This window comes from Acomys russatus, chromosome 30 (assembly GCF_903995435.1).
Source record: "Acomys russatus chromosome 30, mAcoRus1.1, whole genome shotgun sequence".
Lineage (NCBI taxonomy): Eukaryota > Metazoa > Chordata > Mammalia > Rodentia > Muridae > Acomys > Acomys russatus.
The window spans coordinates 21477295-21504859 of record NC_067166.1 but is presented as its reverse complement, the minus strand read 5'-3'; the positions used below and the strand labels follow the sequence as shown (position 1 = coordinate 21504859).

The following is a 27565-nucleotide window of genomic DNA, read 5'->3' as shown; positions in this document are numbered from 1 at the left end:
CCCTCTTGGCACACACCAAGGGCTCCCCGGGTTTGGGTCGGAACGCCTCCACGGAATGGTGGGAACCGGGGCGGCCGCTCTGGCCTGCGTCTCGGATCAGGCAGTACGCTGGGCGCCTATGTCACGTGCCTTGCTGCCGGCCCCGCCCCTTCCGGGCGTCGCGGAAGCGCCGGCAGGCAGGAAGGTCCCCAAGGAGGCGGGTCTTCCTAGTGGAAGCCTGCGGCTGAGTTTGGGAGGGCTGGACCGCTACCTTTCCTTAGGGAGTACGGCCCGAGGCTCCTTCTCGTCTTTCCGCCCACGAGGGGACGCAGCGCTCTGAAAGTAAGGGAGCCGCGGTTGCGGCTGCGCCTGTGTTTCTTAATGTCCTAGAGGCGTGAGGTCGGCTTGGTCTTCACGCCTACCTGGGCTGTCCTCCCGGCCCGCCCTCACCATAGGGATTAGCGTAGGATGCAGGTGAGGAGCCCTGGCCTGGGGCCGTGATGTGAGGTGTCAGCTGTGCTCGCTGTTGCTTGCAGGAATAACTGACTAGGACTGGTGTGCGAGCTTTGCGTCCCTGTCCCCTGTGCAGGGTGTGAGGCGGAGGCGGATCGCCTAGGGAGAGTCTGGAAGGTCTCGCTTCTTACTTCCAGCGTATTTCCCGAGCTTGGTATCATCGGAGACGCTTGTCTGTTTCTGCCGGCGGTGATTGTCAGTCTTGTTTTAAAAAAAAAGTCCTGACCACAACATAATTGAGCATCTTTGACAAGGATAATTTCTTTTTAAAAGAATATTTCATTTTAATTCATGTGCGTTGGTATGAGGGGTGTTAGATCTTGGAGTTACAGACAGTTGTGAGCTGTCCTGTGGGTGCTGGGAATTGAATCCGCGTCCTTGGGAAGAGCAGACAGTGCTCTTAACCACGGAGCCATCCCTCCAGCCCCAAGTATAATTTCTTAAGTAGATGTTTTTTTGTGCCCTTTTGAAACTCATGCTCTGATCCTAAATTATATTAGGGAAAAGGATCTGTTTTACTACGTGGGAAAGTTTTTAGTGTGTGTGCTTGTGTGTACCTACAACTCTAAACTACACCGGCGCACCTTCCAATATATAGGTATATTCAGAGAGAGTACTGAGTCTGACTGCATTGTATTTTTTCTTTTTCCTTAAATTGTAAATCCACTGTGCTTTGTACGATGATGTGAAATAAGAATTTCAGCATAGCCCAGGTGTGGTGGCCGCACGTCTTTAATCCCAGCACTTGGGAGGCAGAGGCAGGCGGATTGCTGTGAGTTCGAGGCCAGCCTGGTCTACAAAGTGAGTCCAGAACAGTCAAGGCTACACAGAGAGACCTTGTCTTGAAAACCAAAAAAAAAAACCAAAAAACCAAAAACAACCCCCCCCCAAAAAGGAAAGGAAAAAAAAATTGTGGTTTTCTGTTTCATTCATCATCGAATTTATGTGAAGAATGTTTTATTTGTATTATACCACCACAGATTGTCTAATAAAATTATAATCAATTAAACTAAATTTTACTTTAGGATTTTAATATGACGACTCTATTTTATTTCATTAGTTCTTGTGCCCCGATGACATGGTTGATTATGTATTTAAATACAGATTACTATAATTCTGTATTTCCAGTTTTCCCAATTTGAGGTGTTTTTTTTTTCTCTCCCCGCGCCCCCAGGTGAATTGTACTTCGGCTTACTGCAAATTGTATGCTACTGATGGGAACTATTAAAGGTTATAATGTCAGAAACGTTCCTTAGACCAAAGGTGTCTTCCACAAAGGTATGGTGTGCATCAAATGGCTGTCTAGTAATGCCTAAAGAGAAGGAAAAGCATTTGTGATTGTTCTGGAAAAAGTTTATGTTTGTTTTCAGTGCCTTACCCTATCCAAGTAGTGATGGTCCAATATGCATTGTCATTAGTGAACTAAAGTTTGGTAATAAACTGCAAAATAACTATAACCTTATTTCTGTTTTTTTTTTTTTTTTTTTTTTTTAAAGACAGGGTTTCTCTGTGTGGCTGTCCTGGACTTGCTTTGTAGACCAGGTTGGCCTCGACCTCACAGAAATCCACTTCCCTCTGCCTCCCAGTGCTGGGATTAAAGGCATGAGTGACCATGCCTGCCACTACTCTGGTTTTTTGAGACATGGTTTCTTTTGTAGCCTTGACTAGCCTAGACTCACAGCATCCACCTGCCTCTACATCCCAGAATGCTGGGATTAAAGGCCTGTGCCACCGCGCCCGGATGCATTGTATCAAGACTTTTAAAACAAAATTCTGGGTAGCAAAATGGCTTAATGGTTAAAGGCTCTTGTTACCAAGCGTGATGACCTGAATTTGATCTTCAGGACTGACATGGTAGAAGAGAGCTGACTCACATAGATTGTTTTCTGACCTGACCTGCACACTGTTAACCCGCACAAATAGGTAAATAATTTAAAAAGTAAGGTTGATGACATACATGGTTCAGTGGACAAAGGTGCTTGCTGCCAAACCTAACAGCCTTAGTCCAGTCTCAAGAACACACCAACTTCTACAACTTGTCTTCTGTCTCTACATGTATGTAGTGTTACATACAAGTGCACACACATACACAATCAATAAACTATTATGAAATGTAATAAACTCTTTGGGGCTACACAGTGAGACCATTTCAAAAAGATAAAATTCTATCTTTATCTGGGTGTGTTGGAACATGCGTGTAATTGCAGCGTCTGGGGAGTGGAAGCAGGAGGATCAAGAATTCAAGGCTAACCAAGGAGACACAACACCCTGTTTCTAAAAAGAAAAGACTATAGTTAATAAAAAGAATTAAATTTATGTTTTTGTTTCATGGCATTCATCGTTACTATGACTAAGTATAGTTATGCAAATTATACCTTTGTTCTAATTCACAGAAAAAATATTATTTGAAGAACTGATTTGTTGCTAGCACTTGAGAGGTAGAGACAGAAAGTTCTCAAGTTTAAGGCTAGCATAGATTACAGCAAAACTGTCTAAAAAAGAAAGTAAAAAGTGCTGAATGTGGTAGCAACATGCCTATAATTTTAGTATTTGGGAGTCTGAGGCAGGAGCAGCTGCAGTCTAAGACTAACCCTGGCTACATAGTACAGTCCAGGTCAGCCTGAGCAGGACCCTGTTTCAAAAACTGTAGATAGATAATTTTTATAACTTTTAAGTGTTGTGATCATATTTTTTAAAGTAGTTCAGTGGCATAGGAAATATATGGAAATTGTAGAAATTATAAGTTTCGTTTCTTTTCAGGTAGCAGACTGGGTAGCTCCATCCTTTGACGACCTCACAGCGACTACTGCCGTCACTACTATCACTGCTTCATCTTTAGCTTTGAATAATTCCAGTCACAGACGAGGAAATCTGCCCTCTACATTAGAAAGTAACAGAGTGCCCACTAGAAGAAAAGGAAAACTGTGTTTAGAACAGACTTATGGTCTAGAAACTTCAAAAGAACATCTGTCAGATGAAGAGCCATGGGTGGATAAATACCAACCAGAAACTCAGGTATGATTGAGTACCATACAGACATGTCGGTAATTTTAGGGTGGATGAGCATGGATAACAAAGAAAGATGGTTTCAGAGTTTTATTTAGAGTTGTTTTAGCCCCAGCACTTGGAAGACAGAGGCAGGTGGATCTCTGTGAGTTCGAGGCCAGCTTGGACTACAGAGTGAGTTCCGGGACAGCCAGAGCTATTACACAGAGAAACCCTGTCTCAAAAAACCAAAAAAAAAAAAAAAAAAGAAAGAAAAATAAAAAAGAATCATTTTAGCTTGCCTTTAATCCCATCACTCAGGAGACTAGCAGACCTAGTGAGTTTAAGGCCAGCCTCATCTACATAGCAACAGGAAAGCCAGGGCCATATAGAGAGACCCAGCCACTAAGTAAGTAAAATGAAGTAGAGAAGAAAAACAATATTTTGTAATTAAAAAAAAAAAAAGATGTTTAAATGCTGTGCTACTACCAAGTTACTCTGTAGTTGTACCATTTTTTTTTTCTGTCTTTAATTTAACCCCAGATTAGAATTTATAAATATAGTACCCTTCTTTGTTTCCTCCCTCAGAATATATTGTTGGAGTTTTTGTTTTGTTTTGTTGGTTTTTCGAGACAGGGTCTCTCTGTGTAGCCTTGACTGTCCTAGATTTCCTTTGTAGACCAGGCTGGCTTTGAACTCACAGCAATCTACCTACCTCTGCCTCCTGAGTGCTGGGATTAAAGGCATGTGCCACCACACCTGGCCTATTGTTGGATTTTTAAAAAAGTTTCATGGTCACAGAAGTACAAAAAATTGCCGTACAGTTTGTTCGCATGAGAACAGAGTTTTTCCATAATAGTTAAAAAAAATTAAGGGGCTGGGAAGATGCCTTAGCACTTAAGAGCACACTGGCTGCTCTTCGGGAGGATGCACGTTTCATTCCAGACACAGGATAGCTTACAGCCATCTGTCGCTACCGCCGGAGGATCTGATGCCCTGTTAGTGTACCCCACATAGTGCACTGAGTACAGACGTGGGCAAAGCACCCATGCATACAAGATAATATGAAAAAATTGAGCTAATGAGATGGCTAAGAGTACAGACAGGCACATGATGGAAGGAGAGAACAGACTGCTGCAAGTTGTTGGCAACCCTCCCAAACAAGTTAATAAGTATAAAATATAATAAATGAATAAGTAATAAAAAGCTTAATAAAGCTAGGCATAGTGACGCACATCTGTAATCCCAGCCCTTGGGAGGCAGAGGCAGGCAGACCTCTTGAGTTCCAGGCCAACCTGGTCTACAAAGTGAGTCCAGGACAGCCAAGGCTACACAGAGAAACCTGTCTTGAAAAACTAAAGAAAGAAAGAAAAAAAGAAAAACCTTAATAAATAAGCATAAAAATAAATAACTTAAGTATACTTAGAAGGCTCTATTATAACATTGCACTTTGCTGTTTTCAATTTTTTTGTTTTGTTTTATTTTTTGTCTTGGTTTTTTTAAACAGGGTTTCTCTGTGTAACCTTGGCTGTCCTGGACTTGCTCTGTAGTCCAGGCTGCCCTTGAACTCACGGCAATCCGCCTGCCTCTGCCTCCCAAGTGGTGGGATTAAAGGTGTGTACCATTACACCCAGCTTGCAATTATTTTTTAATTTATTCTTTTTTTTTTTTTTTTTTAAATCTGTGAGTGTTTTTTGTGCATGTATATATGCACACTACTTGTGTACTGGTGCCCACAGAGGTGGTGAGTATCAGATCCCCTGGAACTGGAGTTAAGGATGGCTGTGAGTCACCATGTAGGTGCTGTGGAAGAGCAGCACGTGCTGTCTCTTCAGCACCTGTTTTGCAACATTTTGTTCATTAAAATGTTTATATTAAAAGGTGTTGACAGGCTTAACATGTTTTGAAAGGTTTTTAACCTCACATTTTTAATCTTAGCATGAACTTGCTGTGCATAAAAAGAAAATTGAAGAGGTTGAAACCTGGTTAAAAGCTCACGTCTTAGAAGTGAAGCCACAGCAGGTACGTAAGAAATGTATTTAAAATATTTAGCATTCAAATGCTTTTTTTGTTTGTCTAATTTTGTTTGTTTTGTTTTGTTTTTCAAGACAGGGTTTCTCTGTGTTGTCTTGGTTGGCCTGGCCTCGCTTTGTAGACCAGGATGGCCTCATACTCACAGAGATCCGCCTGTCTATGTACCCAGAGTGCTAGGATAGCAGGTGTGTGCCGCTGTGCTGGGCTCTCAAAGTGCATTTAAATTATTTAGCATCATATCCTCTCTGACTTATAAGATGTTAATCTCTTTTTCTTTTCTCTTTTATTTTGAGACAAAGTCTCACTGTCCTAGACTGGGTGGCCTCAGACTAACAGAGGTCTGCCTGCCTCTGTCCTGGGATTGCTGGGATAAAAGCTATGCCGACTTCAGACTCCAGGCCTCCCTATAACCTAGAGTGATCCTGAATTTATGATGATCCTCCTGCCTCATCCAGGTTCTGGGATTATAAACATAAGCCACCATGCCTGGCAAGAAGCTAATCTTTTATGATCACTTTGTTTATATTGCTTCATTTTACATTTAACAATGTTTCCTGATTTGATATTTCTAACCTCTCTAAAAGCCTCCTAGAGGGTCCAGGAGATGGTTCAGAGGGAGGAGGCACTTGGACACCCCGAGTTCAATCCTTAGGTGTACCTTATGGTATAAGGACAGAGTCAAACCCTGCAAGGTGTCCTTTGACAGCATCATGTGCTAATTCGTGGTTCCCATACTGAGTAAATGAGTGTTTCTGTTTTTAAAAACTCCCAAGATCTGAAGTTTTTCCTTTTATTTGTCCATTTTTTCCCTTATGCCCCAACAGCCTAAGACATATAGTAAGCCAGTTGGGGTGCTAGTGTTTTTAGCACATCTCATTATTTCACAGTAAAGCAAACAGGCAATTTATATAGCAGTGGTTTTTAAAAAACAAACAAACAAACAAAAAAAAAACCCACCTAACTTTATCCTGAAACAGCCCTCATAATGTTAACCTGATGTTTTGTTTCACTTCCTTATTCCACAATTATTCTTCACCTTTCCTTCAAAGATATTTTCTCTTCCCCTTTATCTGACTTTTGAAAGCTTGAGAATATTTAAGCACACTAGAAAATAGAAGCATTCATATCTTCACAATATACTCCTCCTTTTTCTCTTAAGTTCTTTATATAAAATTAAAACTAGCCAGGCGGTGGTGGTGCACACCTTTAATCCCAGCACTTGGGAGGCAGAGGCAGGTGAATCTCTTGAGTTCAAGGGCAGCCTGGTCTACAGAGTGGTCCCAGGACAGGGCTATACACAGAAAAACCCTGTCTTGAAAAACTAAAAAACAATAAATAAATAAAATTAAACTAAAACTGACTCAGTCTTGAAACAGAGTGGGGGGGGATCTCTGTGAGTTCAAGGCCAGTATGGTCTACAGATCGAGTTCCAGAACATTCAAGATTATACAGAGAAACACTGTCTCAGAAAGCCAAAAAGAAGAGCAAAGTATTAATATATGCCAGAACATGTATTAAAAAAAAAAAAAAAAAAAGACTGGGTGCAGTGGAGCAGCAGTTCTGTAATCCCAGCACTTGGGAGGCAGAGGCAGATGTATCTCTCTGAGTTTGAGGCCAGCCTGGTCTACAATTTGAGTCCAGAACAGCCAAGACTACACAGAGAAACCCTGTCTCAAACAAACAAACAAACAAACAAACAAACAAAAACAAAATCAAAAACCCCAAAAACTTCAGCCAGGTGTGTTGGTGGGAGTAAAGGTGTGTGCCACCCGCCTGGCTCTGTAGGTGCGCTCTTCATACTCCTTACTATGGCTTAGACTTGTGTAACTATGACTGTTAGTGTTCTATTACATAGGTAAAATTGGTCATGTGTATATATACATTTATAAGCATTGAAAAAATTTGTTTTTATGATACTGTTGGCTATTGAGCCAAAGGCCTTGTGCATATGTGTTTGATAAAACTTTGAGCTGGGCATGGCGGTACAGGCCTTTAATCCCAGCACTTGGAAAGCAGAGGCAGGCGGATCGCTGTGAGTTCAAGGCCAGCCTGGTTTACAGAGGAGTCCAGGCCAACCAAGGCTACACAGAGAAACCGTGTCTCAAAAAACTAAAAAAATAAAAATACAAGGGTATATTTCTATAGGCCTCCTGTCAGAATATTTTGTCGGCCCGTCATTCTGCTCTTGTTTTGGAGTTTAGTATGAGGCAGGGAGGGGAGCCAAGAAATCGTACAGTCTAATCAGGTGTTCTGTCTCCCAGTCAGCTTCACACCAGCCCAGCCCGTGAGTGCCAGGCTCTAACTCAGCTCCTCACGCTTGGGTAGCAAACACTTTTCTGATTGCGCCCTAGCTCCAGCGCCTGCAGCTGAATTTTATGAATTGAAATAACTTCTAAGAATTCTGCTTCAAATCCTGTACCCTTTGTTTAACTAAAGTTTAATTGTTTTAATTTAGTTATTAAGTTGTCTTTGAAAATATACACTACAGTATAAAGGTAATTTCAGATGAAAACAATCCTCTCAATTCTTATGAAGTTTAGTTTTGAAATTTATTTATATTAGGTAATTAAAAGACCTTTGTAGAAATATTAAGTACTAAGAAAATTTTATGAAAATTGTGTAGCACAGGGGGCTGGAGAGATGGCTCAGAGGTTAAGAGCACTCTGCTCTTCCAGAGGTCCTGAGTTCAATTCCCAGAAACCACATGGTGGCTCACAACCATCTATAATGTGATCTGATGCCTTCTTCTGGCCTGCAAGTGAACATGCCGGCAGAGCCCTGTATACATAATAATAAATAAATCTTTTTTTAAAAATTGTGTAGCATTTTAGTAATTGTTTCTAATTAGTGCTTCTATTTCGTTTTAGGGTGGGTCTGTTTTATTGATAACAGGTCCTCCGGGATGTGGAAAGACAACTACTGTAAAAGTACTATCAAAGGAACATGGGATTCAAGTACAGGAGTGGGTTAATCCCATTTTACCAGACTTCCAAAAAGATGATTACAAGGAGTTACTTAATTTAGGTAAGGTTTGCTTCGAAGGTGCCGGAGCTTGCAAGGAAAGCTTTACTTAAATTTTCAGGTCATGTGATAAAAGCACATTTTTCTCCCATGCTTGTCAGTTTGAGAAGAAAGTGAAAGATTTCCTGAATAGAGAAGAAAATGGGGTTCTTAGTTAAATTTGAATTCTCTCTTTCTTTTTTTAAGAGAACAAGCTGATTTTCTTTGGTTTTAAATTTTTTATTATTACATTTATTGCTTGATTGTGTGTGTATTTATAGGTGTATATACACAAACATGTACGTGTCATGTCTTGCATATGGAAGTCAGTTCTCCCTTTGGGGGAGTCAGTGCTCTCCTGCCACTGCGGGTTCTGGGGATGAAAGTCAGCACCTTCACCTTCTAGGCCCTCTCACCTGCCCAGACTTTGCTGTTTTGCGACAGCATTTTACGTACCTAGGGTTGTCGCAAACCTGTGGTGCTCTGCTTCCACCTCCCCAATGCTAGGTTAGAGGTCTGTGGCCCCACACTAGATGACCACCATCGCAGGCTTTCACTGTGTATGCAAGTTCTACATTGTAAGGTCTCTATTTTCAGTGTAAATGAAGCCTTAGGACGTACTAAAACTTGCCTCTCAGTGAAGAGCTTATACCATGAAGTACTAGTTAGAGTAAGGTCACTTCAGAATATGGCAGCATGCCTATCATTCCAGCACTTAGCAGACAGATCTCTGTGAGTTCCAGGCCAGCCCCGTCAAGACAGTTCAGACCAGCTACGGCTATATAATGAGACCCTATTCAAAACAATAGCACCCCTCCAAAACAAAAACAAAATACCCCAAAAAACCAAATCAGAAGCAAGGCAAAGACTGTCTTTGGAATTTGGAGGTGGTGTGAAACATTTAAAGCATAACTTTCACACTGTAGCTTTACACAGAGGCTCACATGCTCTAATACTGCCATCTTAGCTTGTATTCTTTACTGATGCTGTGGGCATCTAAACTGGGAGTGGCCAAAGCTCCTAACCTACTTTGGATAGAAAGGAGCTGTGTAGAAGGACAATTTTTATTTTAATGTTGACTACTCCTTAAACTCTCTGGACTCAGCCAGGGTTGATGACACGTACCTTTAATCCCTGAGGCAGGCAGAAGGCGCTCAGCTTGGTTTATAAGGTCAGCTACCGGCCAAGTAGGGCTATGTAGTGAGACCCTATCTCCAAGAACAAAACAAAAAACCCAAACAGGACTTGGAGGCACCCAGGAGGATCTTGTGAGTTTGGGGCTAGCCTGGTCTACATGGTGAATTCCAGGACAGCCAGGGCTACTATAGAGAGACAGTTCTCTCTAAAGAAAAACAAAAATCCAGCAGTCGTATTATAATATGAAAGCAGCATTCTGCCTCCTTTCCTTCCTCCCCCTTCCATGATGTCCCCTGAGCCCTGGAGGGCGATAGCAAATGCTCTGTCTGTGACTGCACGTTCACCAACCCCTTAATTAACATCGCTTTACCTAGTTACGAGTCTCTGCACTTAGCACTGCACAGTGTGTAGAGGAGGTTTCTGCAACAAGCGAATTGCTGTGCTAATCTGTGGGTATACGTAATTATTTAGAAGGTAATTTGATGGGCATATCATAGCCCTTTAGCAAAACCACAGCTGTGGCTTCTCCACCGTGGGCTATGACTTCCCCAGTAATGGGCTTTGACTAGGTTTATATTACTTTGATTACTGTAATAAATAAGTAATACTTTATATTACTTGTACTCTTTTCTGTTCAGCAGACCACGGATCCAACTATGAGTCAGTACAGTAGTGAGCACTTTTTGTCTAAGTGGTGTAGCACATAGGGTCCATGAATGAGATTTGATGATTATTCTCCCATAGCACCCTGCACAGTAGCTTCTGGCATTATTCTGCAAGCTAGCCAGCAGGAAGGAAAACATCTAATTTCTCTATGTTCTGTGACCAAAACAATAGCAGTTTTGTTTTGTTTTGTTTTTAAGAGTGAGTTTTATTTTTAGGTCCTCTAAAAGAGCAGCAAATTCTCTTTAACTGTTGAACCATGGCTCCAGCCCAAACAGCGACCTTGTTTGTTTTTGTTTTTTGATTGGTGGCTTGGGTTTTTGTTTTTTGTATTGTTTTGAGACGGGATTTTCTGTGTAGGTCTGGCTGTCTTGGAGCTTCTTCTGTAGACCAGGCTGGTCTCAAACACACAGAGATCCACCTGCCTTTGCCTCCCAAGTCAACTAACTTTATGTTACTTTCATTGGTATAGAAAAAATTATTAATGCATATGATTTGAAAATAAAGTGATAACTGTATTTCCTTTCAGAATCAGCCTTCTACGTAGTTCCATACCAATCTCAGACAGCAGTCTTCAATGACTTTCTGTTAAGAGCCACCAAGTATAGCAGACTGCAGATGCTTGGGGATGATCTGACAACGGATAAGAAGATAATTCTGCTTGAAGTAAGGACAACTTGTAAAATCCTGCTCGAGCTGTTGTATAACAATTGTGAGATCCGTTAATAGTGGCTTTGGGATGCTCACACCTGAAGGCTTTTTCAGCAAACATGAATAGAATAGCACAGGTTAAAGCAGAATAGCGGTATGTTAACTTACTTCTCAGCTGCAATGCTGTCTGTTTAGAAAAGCAGGTATAAGCTTAAGCATGGGATAAACACCACTGAGCTAATGTTGGTTCCATATATTTAACAGGATTTACCTAACCAGTTTTACCGGGACTCTCAGGCATTGCATGAAATTATAAGGTAAGTGTCAGTGGGGTCCAGTGTTCTAAACTCCACAGTAGGTGGTGCTCCTACCTCAGTGGTAGAATAGTGCCTAGCATGAATAAGCTACATTTCTTACTTTCAGCATTATTTTGTTATTTTAGGAAATATGTGCAGATTGGCCGGTGTCCTCTTGTATTTATAATCTCTGACAGTGTCAGCGGAGATAATAATCAGCGCTTACTTTTCCCCAAGAAAATTCAAGAAGAGTGTTCTATTTCAAACATTAGGTAAAACCTTTGTTTGTTTGTTTGTTTTGAGACATAGAAAGGGTTTCTCTGTGTAGCCCAGGGTATCCTGGAACTCACAGAGATTCAATTAACTTTGTGTGCTGGGATTAAAGGTGTGCTACCCACTGCCTGGGTAAGAAACTTGTTTTAATGTTCACATAGACTATTTTTAAATTAATCATTTAAGCAGCTTCTTTTTTTCTTTTTACAGCTTCAACCCAGTGGCACCAACAATTATGATGAAATTTCTTAACCGAATAGTGACTATAGAAGCTAGTAAGGTGAGTCTAACTTAAGACTTAAATTGTGGTGTGGAAAACACAATTTATATAGAAATAGTTGATGGATTACATTTCAGAGGACACTACTGCTAGAGACATATACATCTTAGCATTCTCTTGTCTCTACATATATACGTGTGTGTGTGTGTGTGTGCGCGCGCGCGCGTGTGTGTGTGTGTGTAGTTGGAAACAGTCAGAGACTGTAGCTTCATGGTATAGTCTTTGCCTGGCTTGTGAAAGACTCTGGTTTCAATCTCCAGCTCTATCAAACAACTAAAAGTTGTATAGAGAAAGCATGACATTAATGTAATTGTTCCTTATTGGGGAAAATATTTTTCAAAGGATATCAGTGATAATATTTAAAATGTTATTATACTTTATTTTTTCATATATATTTGTGTATAAAGAGGGTGGGTGTACCACAAAACACACGTGGGTGGGGTGGGGGGCACTGCTGGAGAGATAGCTCAGAGGTTAAGAGCACCGCCTGCTCTTCCAGAGGTCCTGAGTTCAATTCCCAGCAACCACATGGTGGCTCACACCCATCTATAATGTGATCTAATGCCCTCCTCTGGCCTACAGGTAGAGAACTATGTACATATTAATAAATAAATCTTTAAAAACAAAACAAAAAAAACTCACACACATGGAAGTCAGAGGACAACTTGCAGAAGCTGACTCTTCTTCCACCACGTGGGTCCTAGGGATAGAAGTGAGGTCATCAGACTTGGCAGCAAGTACCTTTACATACTGATCCATCTTACAGCCCCTCAATAAATAAAATTTTAAAAAGTGAAATAGATTTAAAGCTACTAACATAAAAACATTACCACAGATACCATTAGGTAAGAAATTAAACTTATAGAAAACAAATATTATAATTCTACTTACTTTGCATGTTTGTATGTACTTAGAGATAGTGAATATATTTTTAGATACATCCACACAGAAAGTTTGGAAAGATACTCACTAAATGTTAATTCTGTGACAAAATGGTTTGCGAAGACAACTTTCATAAAGACTGTGGGGGCTGGAGAGATAGCTCAGTGGTTAAGAGCACCAGCTGCTCTTTCAGAGAACCTGAGTTCAGTTCCCATCACCACATGGAAGCTCACAACTATTTTTAATTCCAGTTTCAAGGGATCAGATGCCATTTTATGACTGCTGAGGGCACTAGGCATACACATGAATATATGCAGGCAAAAAACATACACATAAAATTTAAAAATAAAACAACATTGTGAAGGAGTAATTTTTGATACACCTTTGGTTTATAAAGATGAAGTAAATATGTAAATGGAAGGACATCTTAGGGTTTTATTTTCTATGATATATAGTTTTTGTAGGATCTGATGTGGGATACACTATGAACAGTCAACATAAATTTATTTGTCAGTGAACTGAAGAGTTTGTGAAGAGATACAGGCAGAAGAATGTATCTTGTCTTGCAATACAAATGGTATGCTAAGTTGATGGAGTGAATGTAGATACATACAATATATATAAGTTTATATATATATATACACCTTTACAGTGTAAACATGGGTCTTAAACATGCATGAGGCAGCCTTGCTTGCATATATGCATTTATATATAGTAAGAAAGAAAGTGGAAATTTAAATTGAAACTGGTCTAATCACAAAGGTAAACAGTATTCAGTGTTCTTAGATTTGTATCTTATGCACTCCACTCATAGGCAGGCTGGTGTGTAAAACTGAGGGTCTCCCTCGGTAATCCATGCAGGTGAGAAATTAGGTTCTTTGGCCCCAGCTTCCCGTAAGCTGTGACTATAGCCTTGTTCTACCATACTGGCTGTGTACATTTTTAACCATTGGAATTTGAAAAAAAATAGTCTATTTGTATATATTAAAGTTCTCAAAATGGGTTTTAGTTTGTGTGTATATACTTGTGTTTTAACAAAACTTTTTTTTTCCCTTCATTTTAGAGTGGAGGAAAAGTTGTTGTTCCTGATAAAACTTGCCTGGAGCTGCTCTGTCAAGGGTGTTCTGGGGATATCAGAAGTGCAATAAACAGCCTCCAGTTTTCCTCTTCAAAAGGTAACTTACTGTAGAAGACACGTTCATAGAACAATGATAGGTGACTCTCTTTTTTTGCTTTTGTTTTGTTTTGTGAGACAGGGTTTCTCTGTGTTAGTCCTGGCTACCTCACTCTGTAGACTAGGCTGGCCTTGAACTCAGAGATCTGCCTGCCTCTGCCTCCTGAGTGCCAGGACTAAAGGTGTGCACCACCACACCTGGCTAGGTGATTGTCTTAAATAGTCATGAAATAAATAAAGATTTTCATGAAATGCCTAAGGATCAATCCCAGAGTCTTCCACATTGTAGGCAGTTATTTCCCCACTGAACTATATCTATCCTCAGCCCAAACTAGACATATAGTAAGTAGTCCCTCTTATCTGTGCTTTAGTTGCTTGCTGTCAGCACTGTGTGAAAGTTTTTAAATAGAATATCAAGAAGACAACTGACAACTTTTAAATTTTACATTGTACTAAGTACTGATAAGATCTTCTGGTGGCGTGTGCCGCTAGTTCGAGCCCTCAAGAGGCAGAGGCAGGTAGATCTCTGAGTTCCAGGTTAGCACAGTCTACCTAAGGAGGTCCAGGACAGCCAGGGCTTTGGAGAGACCTTGTGCCAAACTAAATAAAAAGGGAAGCAAACCATATTTGTGCGTGCACGCGCATGTGTATGTGTGTGTGTGTGTATAAAATGGTACCCTAACACAACTAAAACTAGTCTGAATGTTGCTTATTCCTGTGAAGTATAAATGTGCTTAGATTCAGTACGGGAAGTAGGAGTTGGAATTCTAAAGTGGGACATTTTGGAGTCTTGCTCATAAACACATTATTGTTCTGAACCAAGAAAGTCAAAGAGAAGAGGAAAGTAATATTTACCAGCATTTATGGGAGCAATTATAAAAATCACTTATTTTATTTTTTCTTACATTATTTATTTGTGTGTGTGTGTATGTATATGTGTTGGCACTTACATGCCATGATGTGTGAATGGACATCAGTGGACAATTTGAGGGATCAGTTCTCTCCTTCCATGTGGGTGCCTGGAGTCAAACTCAGGTGGTCAGCCTAGCTCACTTTACCTGAGCTAGCTCACTGACCCATCTCAGTTCTTTACTTATAATAAATATCTCCTGCATCCATACAATATCTGTGGGAGTAAAATTAGTTACTGCGTAGCATCCATCAAAAGCAACACTGAATAATGAGGTGATATAGTATTACTGTGTTTTTATGTCTGTGGAACTATGTGATGCCATGAAATACTATTTTTGTGGTGTTGGGTATTATAAGACAATTTATCTTATTTTTAATAATTGATTTTAAAATTTATATTTTGTGCGTATGGGTGTTTTTGCTTGCATGTATGTCTTTGTGCCACATGTATGCCTGGATCCCACAGAGGACATATTTCCTGCATCTGGACTTACCTATGGTTGTGAGCTGCTGTGTGGGTGCCACAAGTCAAACCTGAGTCCTCTAGAAGAGCGAGTACTCTTAACCACTGAGCCATCTCTCCAGCTCCTAAGACAATTTTAAATGACATTTAGTAACTTTTTTTTTTTTTTTTTTTGAGAGGTTTCTCTGTAGACCAGACTGGCCTTGAACTCACAGAGATTCACCTGCCTTTGCCTTCTGAGTCCTGGCATTAAAGGTGTGTGCCACCACTGCCTGGTGACATTTTATTACATTTATAGTTAGCTTCGGTAAGATCTCATTAAGTTACTGCTTATTTGGAGGTGGTTTTGGTTAGAATATTTAGTATAACTATCTGAAATATTTTGTTTTGTTTTTCGAGACGGTTTCTCTGTCTGGCCTTGGCTATCTTGGGCTCACTTTGTAGACCAGGCTGGCCTTAAATTCACAATGGTCCACCTGCCTCTGCCTTCCCTAAGTGCTGGGATTACAGGCATCTGCCACCATGTATGGCTATCTGAAATACTCTTAGTTTTGGTTTTCATATTTTGATTTTTTTTTTTTTTAAATCATCTGACTTCATATTATTTAGGAGAGAACAATTTATGGTCAAAGAAAAAAAGAATGTCATTGAAATCGGATGCTGTGATATCAAAAGCAAAGCAAAGAAAGAAACATAATAGTGCTTTGGAAAATCAAGAGATTCAAGCTATTGGTGGAAAAGATGTTTCTCTTTTTCTCTTCAGAGCTTTGGGGAAAATTCTGTACTGTAAAAGTAAGCAATTTTTCTGCATATTTTTTCTTGATGTGTATTACTCTTAACTACAGAAATAAGACATTATGAGTTTTGAAATGCCTTGTATTTTGTTTTGTTTTAAGAAGGAGCTAGGAGCCCTGCCAGATATTACATAGCCAGTGCTAAAATGTAGAAAGAGAATGTTTTCACTTATATGAAGCATTTCTAACTTGATTAAACATAAAACCACTACTGTAGGCCGTATTCATGTAGGTAAATTATAGTTTACTGAGGACACGAGTCCATCTAGACCAGCAGTTCTCAACCTCTGGGTTGTAGGTGTGACCCCTCTTGGGGTTGAGTGACCCTTTCATAGAGGTCACATATCAGAAATCTTGCATATCAGATACTTACATTATGATTCATAACAGTAGCAAAATTGCAGTTATGAAATAGCAATGAAATAATTTTATGGTTGGGGTCCCCACAACAAGAGGAACTGTACTTAAGTTTGGTTGCAGCATTAGGTAGGTTGAGAACCACTGCTCTAGACTTAGTGGTAAGAGTTGGTAGCCCAAACCTTTTGTAATCCTCAGCTCCAGCACTGGGGTCAAGTAGCTTCAGGCTTCTTTGCTCCGCTTCACTACCCTGCTGTCATAACCACAGGCATCCATTGCTTTCACCTGCCTTCTGTGCTGCTTGTTCCTCACAGCCTTCCCACCCCCTCCCTCCCAAACTCCCCTCCCCTCAGTAAATCCCAAGCTCCTGATCTTTATAGAGTAAATGCCAATGTGGTTCTGAAGAAAGAGACTGAGATGTCCAAGTGGAAATGCCATCCATGTAAGGAAAGGGAAGCAGCCTCTTAGGTGCTGGTGAAAATATTCACTGGCTTCTGGGATGTCTTGATTTCCAACCCGAGCATCTGCTCTCACCTAATTCCTTTCTTCCACTGTTTCTTCAGTTTCATTTCTAACCTCTGTAGTGGAGGTAGCTTCCCTGCTTCTGAAGCCATGTCCTACACAGTAAACACAACACCATAGCCTTCTGTACTGAGACACGGCAAAGGAACAAAGAAACCTAGAACTGAAAGATGAAACGGATTTTCATAGTTTGAGACATGTCAGATTTTAAGTCTAGAAAAGACATAATCCAAGCATCAGAATTCTGAATTTTGTAATTGGTAGTAGTGGAAAGTAGTGAAACTCACTTGTTTTTATGTTTTGGTTTTTAATTTTTAACAGCTTCCTAAGGATTTTTACATCAACGTGCATAAAGTATTGAAAATCTGTGTATGAACAACAAAGAAAGAAAGAAAATCTGTGTATGAACATTCTGTAATTGTAAAGATGACGTTATCTTTAGTAATTCTAGAAATTCCTTTATAGGAGCACCTTTAACAGAAGTAGACTCACCTCGCTTGCCCGCTCACTTGTCGGAGCATGAGCGGGATACGTTACTCGTTCAGCCTGAGGTAAGCTCTTCTCTGAGCCTTGGGACTTCACTGAGTTTACATTGTATCTGTGCACAAACACCTGGATTGCAGCAACGCCTCTATAATCGCGCCTCTTTTTATAGGAAATAGTAGAAATGTCACACATGCCAGGAGACCTTTTTAATTTATACCTTCACCAAAACTACGTAGATTTCTTCGTGGAAGTGGATGATCTTGTGGGAGCCAGTGAGTTTCTGAGTTTTGCAGATCTCCTCGGTGGTGACTGGAATGTAAGACCATTTGACTTAAATATCTTTTATGTTTGTATTTCTTCAGGAAAAGTTGGGTTTTATCCCTCTGTTGCTCATTTTGTGACTCTTCTCACTGTGTTAAATCTAATTATTCAAGTGAGGGTTTATAATAAAAATCTCAGGTTATCTGATTTTTTTGGATGACATATACCACTAATTTTTTCTGACGTTCTTTTCTAATTTTATTTATATTTACTTATTTATGTGCATGACTGTGTATATGTATGTACACCATGTGGGTGCCTGGTGCCCATGGAGGTCAGAAGAGGATCTTGGATCCCTTGGAGCTGAGTAATGGATGTTTCTAAACCACCATGTGGGTCTAAGGCATCAAACCTGGTTCCCCTACAAGAGGAGCACATGCTCTTAAACACCAAGCCATCTCTCCAGCCTTTATTTTCTAATTTTAAAATTAACACATACTCAGAACTTTTTTTTTTTTTGTTGTTGTTTTTTGTTTTTTCGAGACAGGGTTTCTCTGTGTAGCCTTGGCTGTCCTGGACTCACTTTGTAGACCAGGCTGGCCTCGAACTCACAGCGATCCGCCTGCCTCTGCCTCCCGAGTACTGGGATTAAAGGCGTGCGCCACCACGCCCGGCTCACTCAGAACATTTTTAACAGATTTATTTTTGTTAATTTAGTTACATATTGATGTATATGTGCACGTGTATATGTGCACCCTGGAGTTACAGTTCTGACCTGGGTGCTGGGAACCAAATTCCAGGGCTGTACTCAGAAAATCTGGCAGTCATTGAAAATTAAAACAATTAGCCAGGTATAGTGGCTCACACCTTTAATCTCAGCACTGGGGAGGCAGAGGCAGGTGAATCTCTGTGAGTATGAGGCCAGCCTGGTCTTCAGTGCGAGTTTTGGGATAGCCAGGGCTATTAACATAGAGAAACCCTGTCTTGAAGAATCAAAAACAGAAAAAAGAAAATAAAAATAATTTTTCATGTTTTTGAAATTACTATAAAATATGCATTGGCTGGAAGTACAGCTCAATATTAAAGCACATGCTTAGGGTGTTTGATCCTTTACACCAAAACTAGCGAACTGTTTTTAATTTTTCCTAATTAGCATGAGAGTAGGTAGATGACAGAGGACAACGATGAAGTTGGTGGGTTCCCGGGGTTAAGCTCAGGTTATCCAGATTACCTGCCGAGTACACGCTCCTTCCCCTTTTAGTCTTTGAAATAGGACCTTGGTTGCTAAGTTGCTTGGGTTGACCTTGAACTCTAGGACTCAGGGGATCCTCTTACCTAAACCCCTAGTATCTTAGACAGCAGGGTGTGCCAATCAAATCAGCATGTGCCAAAATTTCTTGCATATTTTTAGTAATATTTTAATACTATTCTGACCATTTAAATTTAAACTTCAATTCTTTAGTTACACTAACCACATTTCTAGTACCTGGTAGCCTCATGTGGCTAGTACCTACAGTCCATCTGTAAAACATTTACATTGCTGTAGGAAGTTCAGTTGGACAGCACTGGTCTGATACATAAATATATTTCTGGGTATTAGTATGTCATTAGCATTAATAGTTAAAGTTAAAAGCCACGTGATGGTGGTGCACACCTTTTAGTTCCAGTACTTGGGTGGCAGAGGCAAGCAGATCTCTGAGTTCAAGGCTAGCCTGCAGAGCCAGTTCTGCAACAGCCAAGGATACACATACAAACCCTGCCCTGAAAACACCAAATAATAATAATAATAGTTAAGAAGGATGTTAAAACATTAATACTTATTCAGTTTTCCTTCACTTAGTTTTTAGCAAATGATTATTTGTAAATCTTTTTGATTATCACATAATATTTGCACATATAGGAGGTACAGTGTGATGTCCTGATTCATGGACACATTCGATAGTGATCAACTCAGTACTTGGCATATTTATCACCTTAAATTTTTATCATTATCATGTCTGTACATAATTCCTTTTTTATTTCATCTCTTGTCTCGCTTGCTAGACACGCTCTTTACTCAGGGAATATAGTACATCTCTTGCTACCAGAGGTGTGATGCATTCCAATAAGTCCCGGGGATTCGCTCATGGCCACGGAGGAGGATCAAGCTTTCGACCCTTACACAAACCTCAGTGGTTTCTAATACATAAAAAGGTAAAGAGAAAAAAATTGTACATTTTGAGCTATAATCTCAGCCCTGCTGGCTGAGGTAAGAGGATCAGAGTTCACGCCTGCCTGTGCTAACTACGTAGTGAGACTCTGTACACTATGAACTTCAACACATGTATTATGTCTCAAAGCTGGACTTTCCACTCTATACATAATAATAAATAAATAAATCTTAAAAAAAAAAAAAAAAAACAAACCAAAAATCCCACAGAAATAACACCACTCAGTGTGGTAGCTTACATTTGTTATCTGAGCACCAGAGAAGGCGAGGCACAATAGTTGTAAGTATAGGGCCAGCCTGAGATATGTCAAAAAACTAAAATGATATAAATTAAAAAATTAAACCTGGGCTGGAGAGATGGCTCAGAGGTTAAGAGCATTGGCTGCTCTTCTGGAGGTCCTGAGTTCAATTCCCAGCAACCACGTGGTGGCTCACAGCCATCTATAATGTGATCTGATGCCCTCTTCTGGCCTTCAGGTGTACACATATACATAATAATGAATAAATAAATCCTTAAAAAATAAATTTAAAAAAATTAAGCCTTAGGATACAAGTTTCAGTAAGGAGCAGTGAGCTTGAGGTTTGATATACTACCGTATGGCTGCACTGGTTAATATTAATGCACAGTCACATATTACTTGGGGCAGAGACATTGCCTGAGAACTTTACCAAGAGTTTACCGTTGTGTAATTGCATAGATGTTCACATTGAGCAAGGACTCTATACCATGAAAATGCCTGGGAAATGCAGATGCATGAGGTGTAACATGGTATTACGTAGTGCTAGGAATTACTATTTAAACAACTTTCAAAAAATATATATTGGTGTTTTGTCTACATGTCTTGTTTGTCTGTCTATCTGTCTGTCTGTCTGTGTGAAAGTGTCTGATCCCCGACACTGGAGTTACAGACACTTGTGGTTGTGGGAATTGAACCTGGGTCCTATGGAAGAGCAGCCAGTGCTTATAACCACTGAGCCATCTCTCCAACCCTTACAATTTTTATTTAAAAGAAGTTATATTTATTTGTGTGCCAGTTTATGTGTGTGTGTTTGGGAGAGGAGCATAAAGAGGTCAAAAGATGGGCTGGAGGGATGGCTTAGAAGTTAAAGAGCACTGGCTGCTCTCCCAGAGGACCTCAGTTCAATTCCCAACACCCACATGGCATCTCACAGCTGTCTAACTCTGGTTCCAGAGGATCCGTGATACCCCTACACAGACATACATGCAGACAAAACACTAATGCACATAAAATAAATAAATTATTTTTTTAAAAAAAGAAGGAAAAGAGGTCAAAAGACAACTTGAGAGAGTCTCCTTCCACCAGGTGGTTCCCAGGGATTAAATTCAGGCCACAGTCTTGGCCACAAGCACCTTTACATCTCACCATCCCTAGATAAACTCTTTAAGGTCAATGTATACACTCAGAAGGTGGAATCAAGGGGATTGTAAGTTGGAGGTTAGCCTGGTTGTATTTTTAAAAGTATCCTTATAATGCATAAACTCACAGACTTTGTGGTATAATGAACTCTATCTATGAATTCATAACCATTTTTGTCTTTGTTTGATTTGGGGATTTGGTTTTTATTTTTTGGTTAATAAACACTATTATTTAAAAACTTACTAATAAATAAAAATATCGCACACCCAAATTAACCAAATCCAAAGTATTACTGAACTTATATTCAGTTATTATTGGCATTTGTTTGAAACCGGATTTCATTATGTAGTCCTGGTTGGCCTGACTTGGTATGCAGACTAGGCTTGCCTCAAACTTACAAAGATCTACCTGCCTCTTCTCCTGAGTGCTAGAATTAAAATGTACCACCATGCCATGCATATAACCACCTTTTGAATTTTATTTTCCTTTTGTCCTTTTTCCACATACAGTATCGGGAAAACTGCCTTGCAGCAAGAGCACTCTTTGTTGACTTCTGCCTGCCAGCTTTGTGTCTTCAGACTCAGCTCTTGCCATATCTTGCTCTGCTGACCGTTCCAATGCGAAATAAAGGTAACAGGGTCCTTGCCACAGAGGACTTGCTGCCTGTTGGGTGCAGCATCCACAGGGCGGTGTTTGATCTGCAGGAGTTGGCAGCTGGTTTTCTTTCCTTCTGGGCCTAAGGAACAGCTTTGATTCTCCCTCATTTGTTTAATTTTTGGTGTATGCGATAGACTCTGGAATCTTGCTTGTAACTCCTTATTTGATCTCAAATTGTTCAAATTTGACGAGTTGATAATTGCTTCAAGCTGTTTATTATGTTTATGTGAGTATGTGCACATGGGTACAGATGCAAGCAGAGGGCGAGAGAGGTGTTGGGTCCTTGGAGCTGGAGTAACAGTTACCTGTGTGTTTGCTGGGAACCCAGTTTGGGTCCTTTGCAGTAAGCATCTTAACAGCTGAGCCATCTCTCTGGCAACTTAGCATCATTTCTAAACTCTGTCACTAGAACAAACCTAGAATAGTTGTGTGTATAGACTAGACCATTCAGTTTCTACCGAGCCCTACAGAATTTATTCTAGCCTTTTTCCTTTCCATACCTTTACCTGATTTTGTTGTGGTTATTGTTTTGTGGGAACTGGAGGGCAGGCTTGTTGGTTTTCTTTGAAAATGTTTAGAACCCGGGCGTGGTGGCACTCGGGATGCAGAGGCAGGCAGATTTCTATGAGTAGGCCAGCTTGGTTTGCAAAGTGAGTCTAGGACAGCCAAAGCTACACACAGAAAAAAACCTGTCTTGAAAAGAAAGAAAGAAAGCGAAAGTGTTTAGAATCAAATTTAGGGCCTTCCAGCCAGGTGTGGTGGTACACGCCTTTAATCCCTGCACTTGGGAGGCAGAGGCAGGTAGATCTCCATGAGTTCAAAGCTGTCCTGGTCTGTAAAGCAAGTTCCAGGACAGCTAGGACTACACAGAGAAATTCTGTCCTGAAAAACCAAATTTAAGGCCACCTATGTACAAGCTAGGCGAGTGTTATACCACTGAAGTAAATCCCAGATATACCTCCCTCCCTTTTCTTTCAAGGATTTATTTATTATGTACACAGTGCTCTGCCTGCATGTACACCTGCATGCCAGAAGACGACATCAGATCACATTGTAGATGGTTCTGAGCCACCATGTGGTTGTTGGGAATTGAACTCAAGACCTCTGGAAGAGCAGTCAGTGTTCTTAACCTGTGAGCCATCTCTCCAGCCCCACCTCCCCCTTTAAACAATGAAATTATCTTACCATTTTTCTAAACATATTTGCTTATGTAATCAATATATATAATCAGTACATACACATGTACTTGTGGTGTGTCCCATGTGTAGAAGTCAGAGGACAACCTCAGGTCTTGTTCCTCAGCCACTGTCCACCATCTTTTCTTAGACAGAGTCCCTCACTGGCCTGGAATATGCAAAGGAGGGTAGATAGCCAGCAAGACTCTCGGACCTGTCTCCACCTCTATTGGGCTGAGATTATAAGCACATGACATGACATGACATGTGCATTTTTTTAAAAATATAAATTCTTGGGATTGAACTCAGGTCCTCATTCTTGCAAGGCAAGCACATCATTAACTGACGCATCTCCCCAGCTCTACTGCATATGCTCATTCAACATGTGTATATCCATCTTGTTTTTATGTATATGCGTGTGTGCATACTAATGACACAGGGACGCTCATATCATCTGTAGATGCTGTTACAAACATGAGTATTCAACATGTCTTTCCAGTTACTTTTTTCTGAGACAAGGTCTGTCTGCCCTGGCTGGCCTAGAACTCTACTTGCCTCTGCCTCCTGGGTTGTAGGAATTAAAAGCATACACCACCACACCCAGATACAATTGCATTTTTAAATATTTCATTTAGTGTGTATGAGGTGTGAGGGGCAACTTTCTGGAGTTGGTCCCCTACCCTCCTGTGGGCCCTAGGGGTCAAGCTCAGGTCATCAGGCTTGGGAGGCAGGCACTTTTATAGCCATCTCACCGGCCCACACACTTCTCCTTTGAGACACCATTATTATTGCCTTCACCTTTGGATTTTCTAGATAGGGTTTCTCTGTGTAGCCTTGAGTATCTCCTCTGTAGACCAGGCTGGCCTTGAACTCAGAGAGATCACATGCCTCTGCCTCCCAAGTGCTGGGATCAAAAGTGTGTGCCGCCACCACCCAGCCTTTCCTTCCTGCCTGCCTTCCTACTTTCTTTTTTCTTTTTGGCCATTTTGATTCTTTGCACTCTCAAGTGGGATTTCTGGGTCATATATGATTCTTAATTTTTTGAAGACTTACCTCACTAATTTTAATAACCATCCTTTTAGCTTTATAGTGACATCTCATTTGTTTGCTTTTCCCTAAGGATTAATGATGGTCAGCATTAAAGATAATGACAGTACTTATTGGCCATTTGTATGTTTTATTTGGAATTTTTTTTCTTTTGTTTTGCAAAGTATGTGTGAACCTTAAAGACATTGAATTAAATGAAATAAGCCCAGATACAGAGAGAAATACATGGCATAATCTCTCTTGTATGTGGAAAAGGAAAGTTAAATTCATAGACAGTAAAATTTTGGTTATCAGAGACCAAGTAATGAATTTGTGGTGTGGGGCTGGAGAGATGGCAACTACATGGTGGCTCACAACCACCTATACTGGGATCTGATGCCCTCTTCTGGCCTGCAGGTGTACATGCAGATAGAGCACTCATGTAAAAACAAAAACAAAAACAAACAAACAAACAAAAAATCGAGGTGTTAGTCAAAGGACATAAAACACTAGACAGAGAGGTAAGTGTAAAAAGTATTGGACATCATGGTAGCAACACCGTATCTTTGAAAAGTACTGAGTATTTTTTAAACATTTATTTGGTGTATATGTCTGTTTTCCACAACATTCACATGATTATCAAAGGACACTTACTAGAGTCAGTTGTCTCCTACCTTGTGGGTTCCAGGTCATCAGACACCTTTACCCACTGAGTCACCTTGCTGGCCCAAGAGTGTATCTTAAGTGTTCTCAACAAAAAAAATTAAGGTTTTTGTTGTTGTTTGTTTTTTTGTTTTGTTTGAGACAAGGTTTTTCTCTCTGTGTGTGGCCTTGACTGTCCTGGACTCCCTTTGTAGACCAGGCTGGCCTCAAAATTTAGGCATTATAATATATAATAGCTTGGTTTAGTTATTCTACAAGGCATACACACATGAAAATGTCACATACACCGTACATATATACAGTTTAAATTTGTCAATTAAAGATACATTTTAAGCCATGTGGTGATGGCACATACTTTTAATCCCAGCACTTGGGAGGCAGAGTCAGGTGGATCTCTTGTGAGTTTGAGGCCAGCCTGGTCTACAAAGCGAGTCCAGGACAGTCAAGTCTACATAGAAAAACCCTGTCTTGAAAAACAACAACAACAAAAAATTTTTTTAATATTTTTAAATGATGGCATTTATGCTTAGCATGGTAGTACACGTCTGTAATCCCAGCACTGGGGAGGCAGAGGCAGGTGGATCTCTGTGAGTTCAAGGCTAGCCCGGTCTACAAAATGAATCCAGGACAGCTAGGGCTGTTATACAGAGAAACCCTGTCTTGAAAAGCATAAATAAATAAATAAAATTATGGCATTTAAAACATTGTTAAAAATATCTTTTCAGCTCAGATTTCTTTTATCCAAGATATTGGAAGACTCCCTTTGAAGCGAAACTTTGGAAGGTAAGCTGATCATCTTAACACCTAAAGAACTCTTACTAAATATATTTAGCATACAGTCAGTAAATGTAGTCTATAAAATGAATGTGCACCTTTAATTCCAGCACTCAGAAGCTGTAGATAGGCAGATCTCTGTGAGCACAAGGCCAGCCTGGTCTACATAGTGAGTTCTAGGACAAACACAGCTATGTAGATAGATCATGTCTTAAAAATTAGTTAATTGGAACTAGGGCAGAAAAGATGGTTTACTGGTTAAAAGTACAGACCAGAGGACCTGAGTTTGGTTCCCAGTACCCGCACTTGGCAGTTCATAACTGTGTGCAACTCCAACTAAGGTATCTGACTTCCTATAGACATAGAATAAATTTAAAATAAAGCATCTTTTCTACTTTAGAAGGTAACAATATGAAGTAAAAATAAAAGAAAAGTAAGGTAACAATAGCTTTGTTGTTTTGAAGCAGGGTCTTAGTATAGCTGAGGCTAGACTCAAACTTCTCCTTCTTGTATGTAGCCTCCTGAGTGCTAACACTCCAGGCGGTACCATCACACCTGGCCAAGGCTCATTGTTTGAGTTTAGTTTCTTTTTTTGAGACAGGTCTCTTTATGTAGTTTTGGCTGGCTTGAAACTCAGAGGTCCGATATCTGCCTTTGCCTCCTGTGCGCTGGGATTAAAGGTAAGAGCACGATGCTAGCTTTAGTTTCTACTTTTAAAAAAAGATTTATTTATTTATCATATATACACAGTGCTTTACCTGCATGCACACCAGAAGAGGGCACCAATCTCATTATAGATGGTTGTGAGCCATCATGTGGTTCCTGGGAATTGAACTCAGGACCACTGGAAGAGCAGCCAGTGCTCTTAACTGCTGAGCCATCTCTCCAGCCCCTAGTTTCTATTTTTAAAATTACAAATTAGGTTGTAGTCCCATTCATGTTTCCTAAGATTTCTGTGTTTGTACTCATTTTTAATGTATACATAATGTTAGCCAATAAGGATTCTGCTGGGAACATTAACACTCCTGTGAGCAGTAAGGATTTATTTACAGTTGGTCATTCACCTGTGTGTATGTGTGTGTGTGTGTGTGTGTGTATGTGTGTGTGTAAGTGAAAAGACCACTTAGGTTATAATTTAAAGGAATTTCACTTGGTTATTATTGATGTCTGCGCTGTGAATCTGGCAGGTTGAAAATGGAAGCCCTGACTGACAGAGAGCTGGGGCTGATGGACCCTGACATCGGGGATGAGTTCCAGCGCGATGGAGGAGAGCCTGCTCAGAAAGCTCAGAGTGAACCCTCTCAGACTGCTGAACCAGAAACCTGGTCTCCCCCTTTGAGTCAGAACAGTGGGAGTGAGCTGCCTGCCAGCCAGCCTCAGCCCTTTGCCTCCAAAGTGGACATGGAAGAAGAAGAAGAAGAAGACATAGTAATAGAGGACTATGACAGCGACGAGGCATAGAAACAGCCTGCCAGCCATTGCTGCTGAGACGGATGCAGTGGTGCTGGAACAGCGTTCACACACACATCTCTGGTGAAGGACAAGCAGCTGCCCTCTGTCACTGCAAGCCTCAAGTACTCAGTGTTTAGTATTTATTCACTCTTGTGTATGATTTAGAGAGGAGAGGTCAAGGTGTGAAGTATGTTTGAATGTTGTGCTAAATATCAAAATGTGAAGGAATAATCCAGAATATACAGACTTTTATGGGGTGTTGTAAATGTGATTTATAAAACAATTTAGTATGCAATTATGAGTATAAATAAACTTTGTGCCTTATTTACAGTTTGCATCTGGCTTCCCAGATACCGTTTTGGTATGTTGTACAGTGGAATATTTTAGATACTTCTGGAAAGTATTTACATAATTTATATCAAAATTAAAATGTTGGATTTCATCTTGTTTTTCTTGTCCTTCAACATTGCCTACCACGCGTGCACTGTCTGCCTAGGGTCCAGGCGCAAGTGGAGCAAATGTTCTAAACTGGAAGGGGCTGGTATTACTTACACAGCTGGCTTCCTGG

At 40.3% G+C, this 27565-nt stretch overlaps 2 protein-coding genes across 2 annotated transcripts in view; one reads left to right on the top strand and one right to left on the bottom strand.

Annotated features, from left to right (window-relative positions):
* The window catches only part of Taf9 (TATA-box binding protein associated factor 9), a 720252-nt gene that overhangs the window by 4417 nt on the left and 688270 nt on the right, over window positions 1–27565 (bottom strand). The window lies entirely within an intron of this gene.
* On the top strand, window positions 89–27026 carry Rad17 (RAD17 checkpoint clamp loader component). The gene is made up of 17 exons (XM_051172472.1): window positions 89–453; window positions 1667–1770; window positions 3253–3507; window positions 5416–5499; window positions 8379–8535; window positions 10841–10977; window positions 11227–11279; window positions 11405–11530; window positions 11742–11811; window positions 13757–13868; window positions 15852–16034; window positions 17381–17466; window positions 17571–17717; window positions 19706–19855; window positions 21760–21880; window positions 25497–25554; window positions 26733–27026. Exons 2-17 carry the CDS (start codon window positions 1729–1731, stop codon window positions 27004–27006), a joined length of 2055 nt encoding a protein of 684 aa, XP_051028429.1. The 5' UTR covers window positions 89–453; window positions 1667–1728; the 3' UTR covers window positions 27007–27026.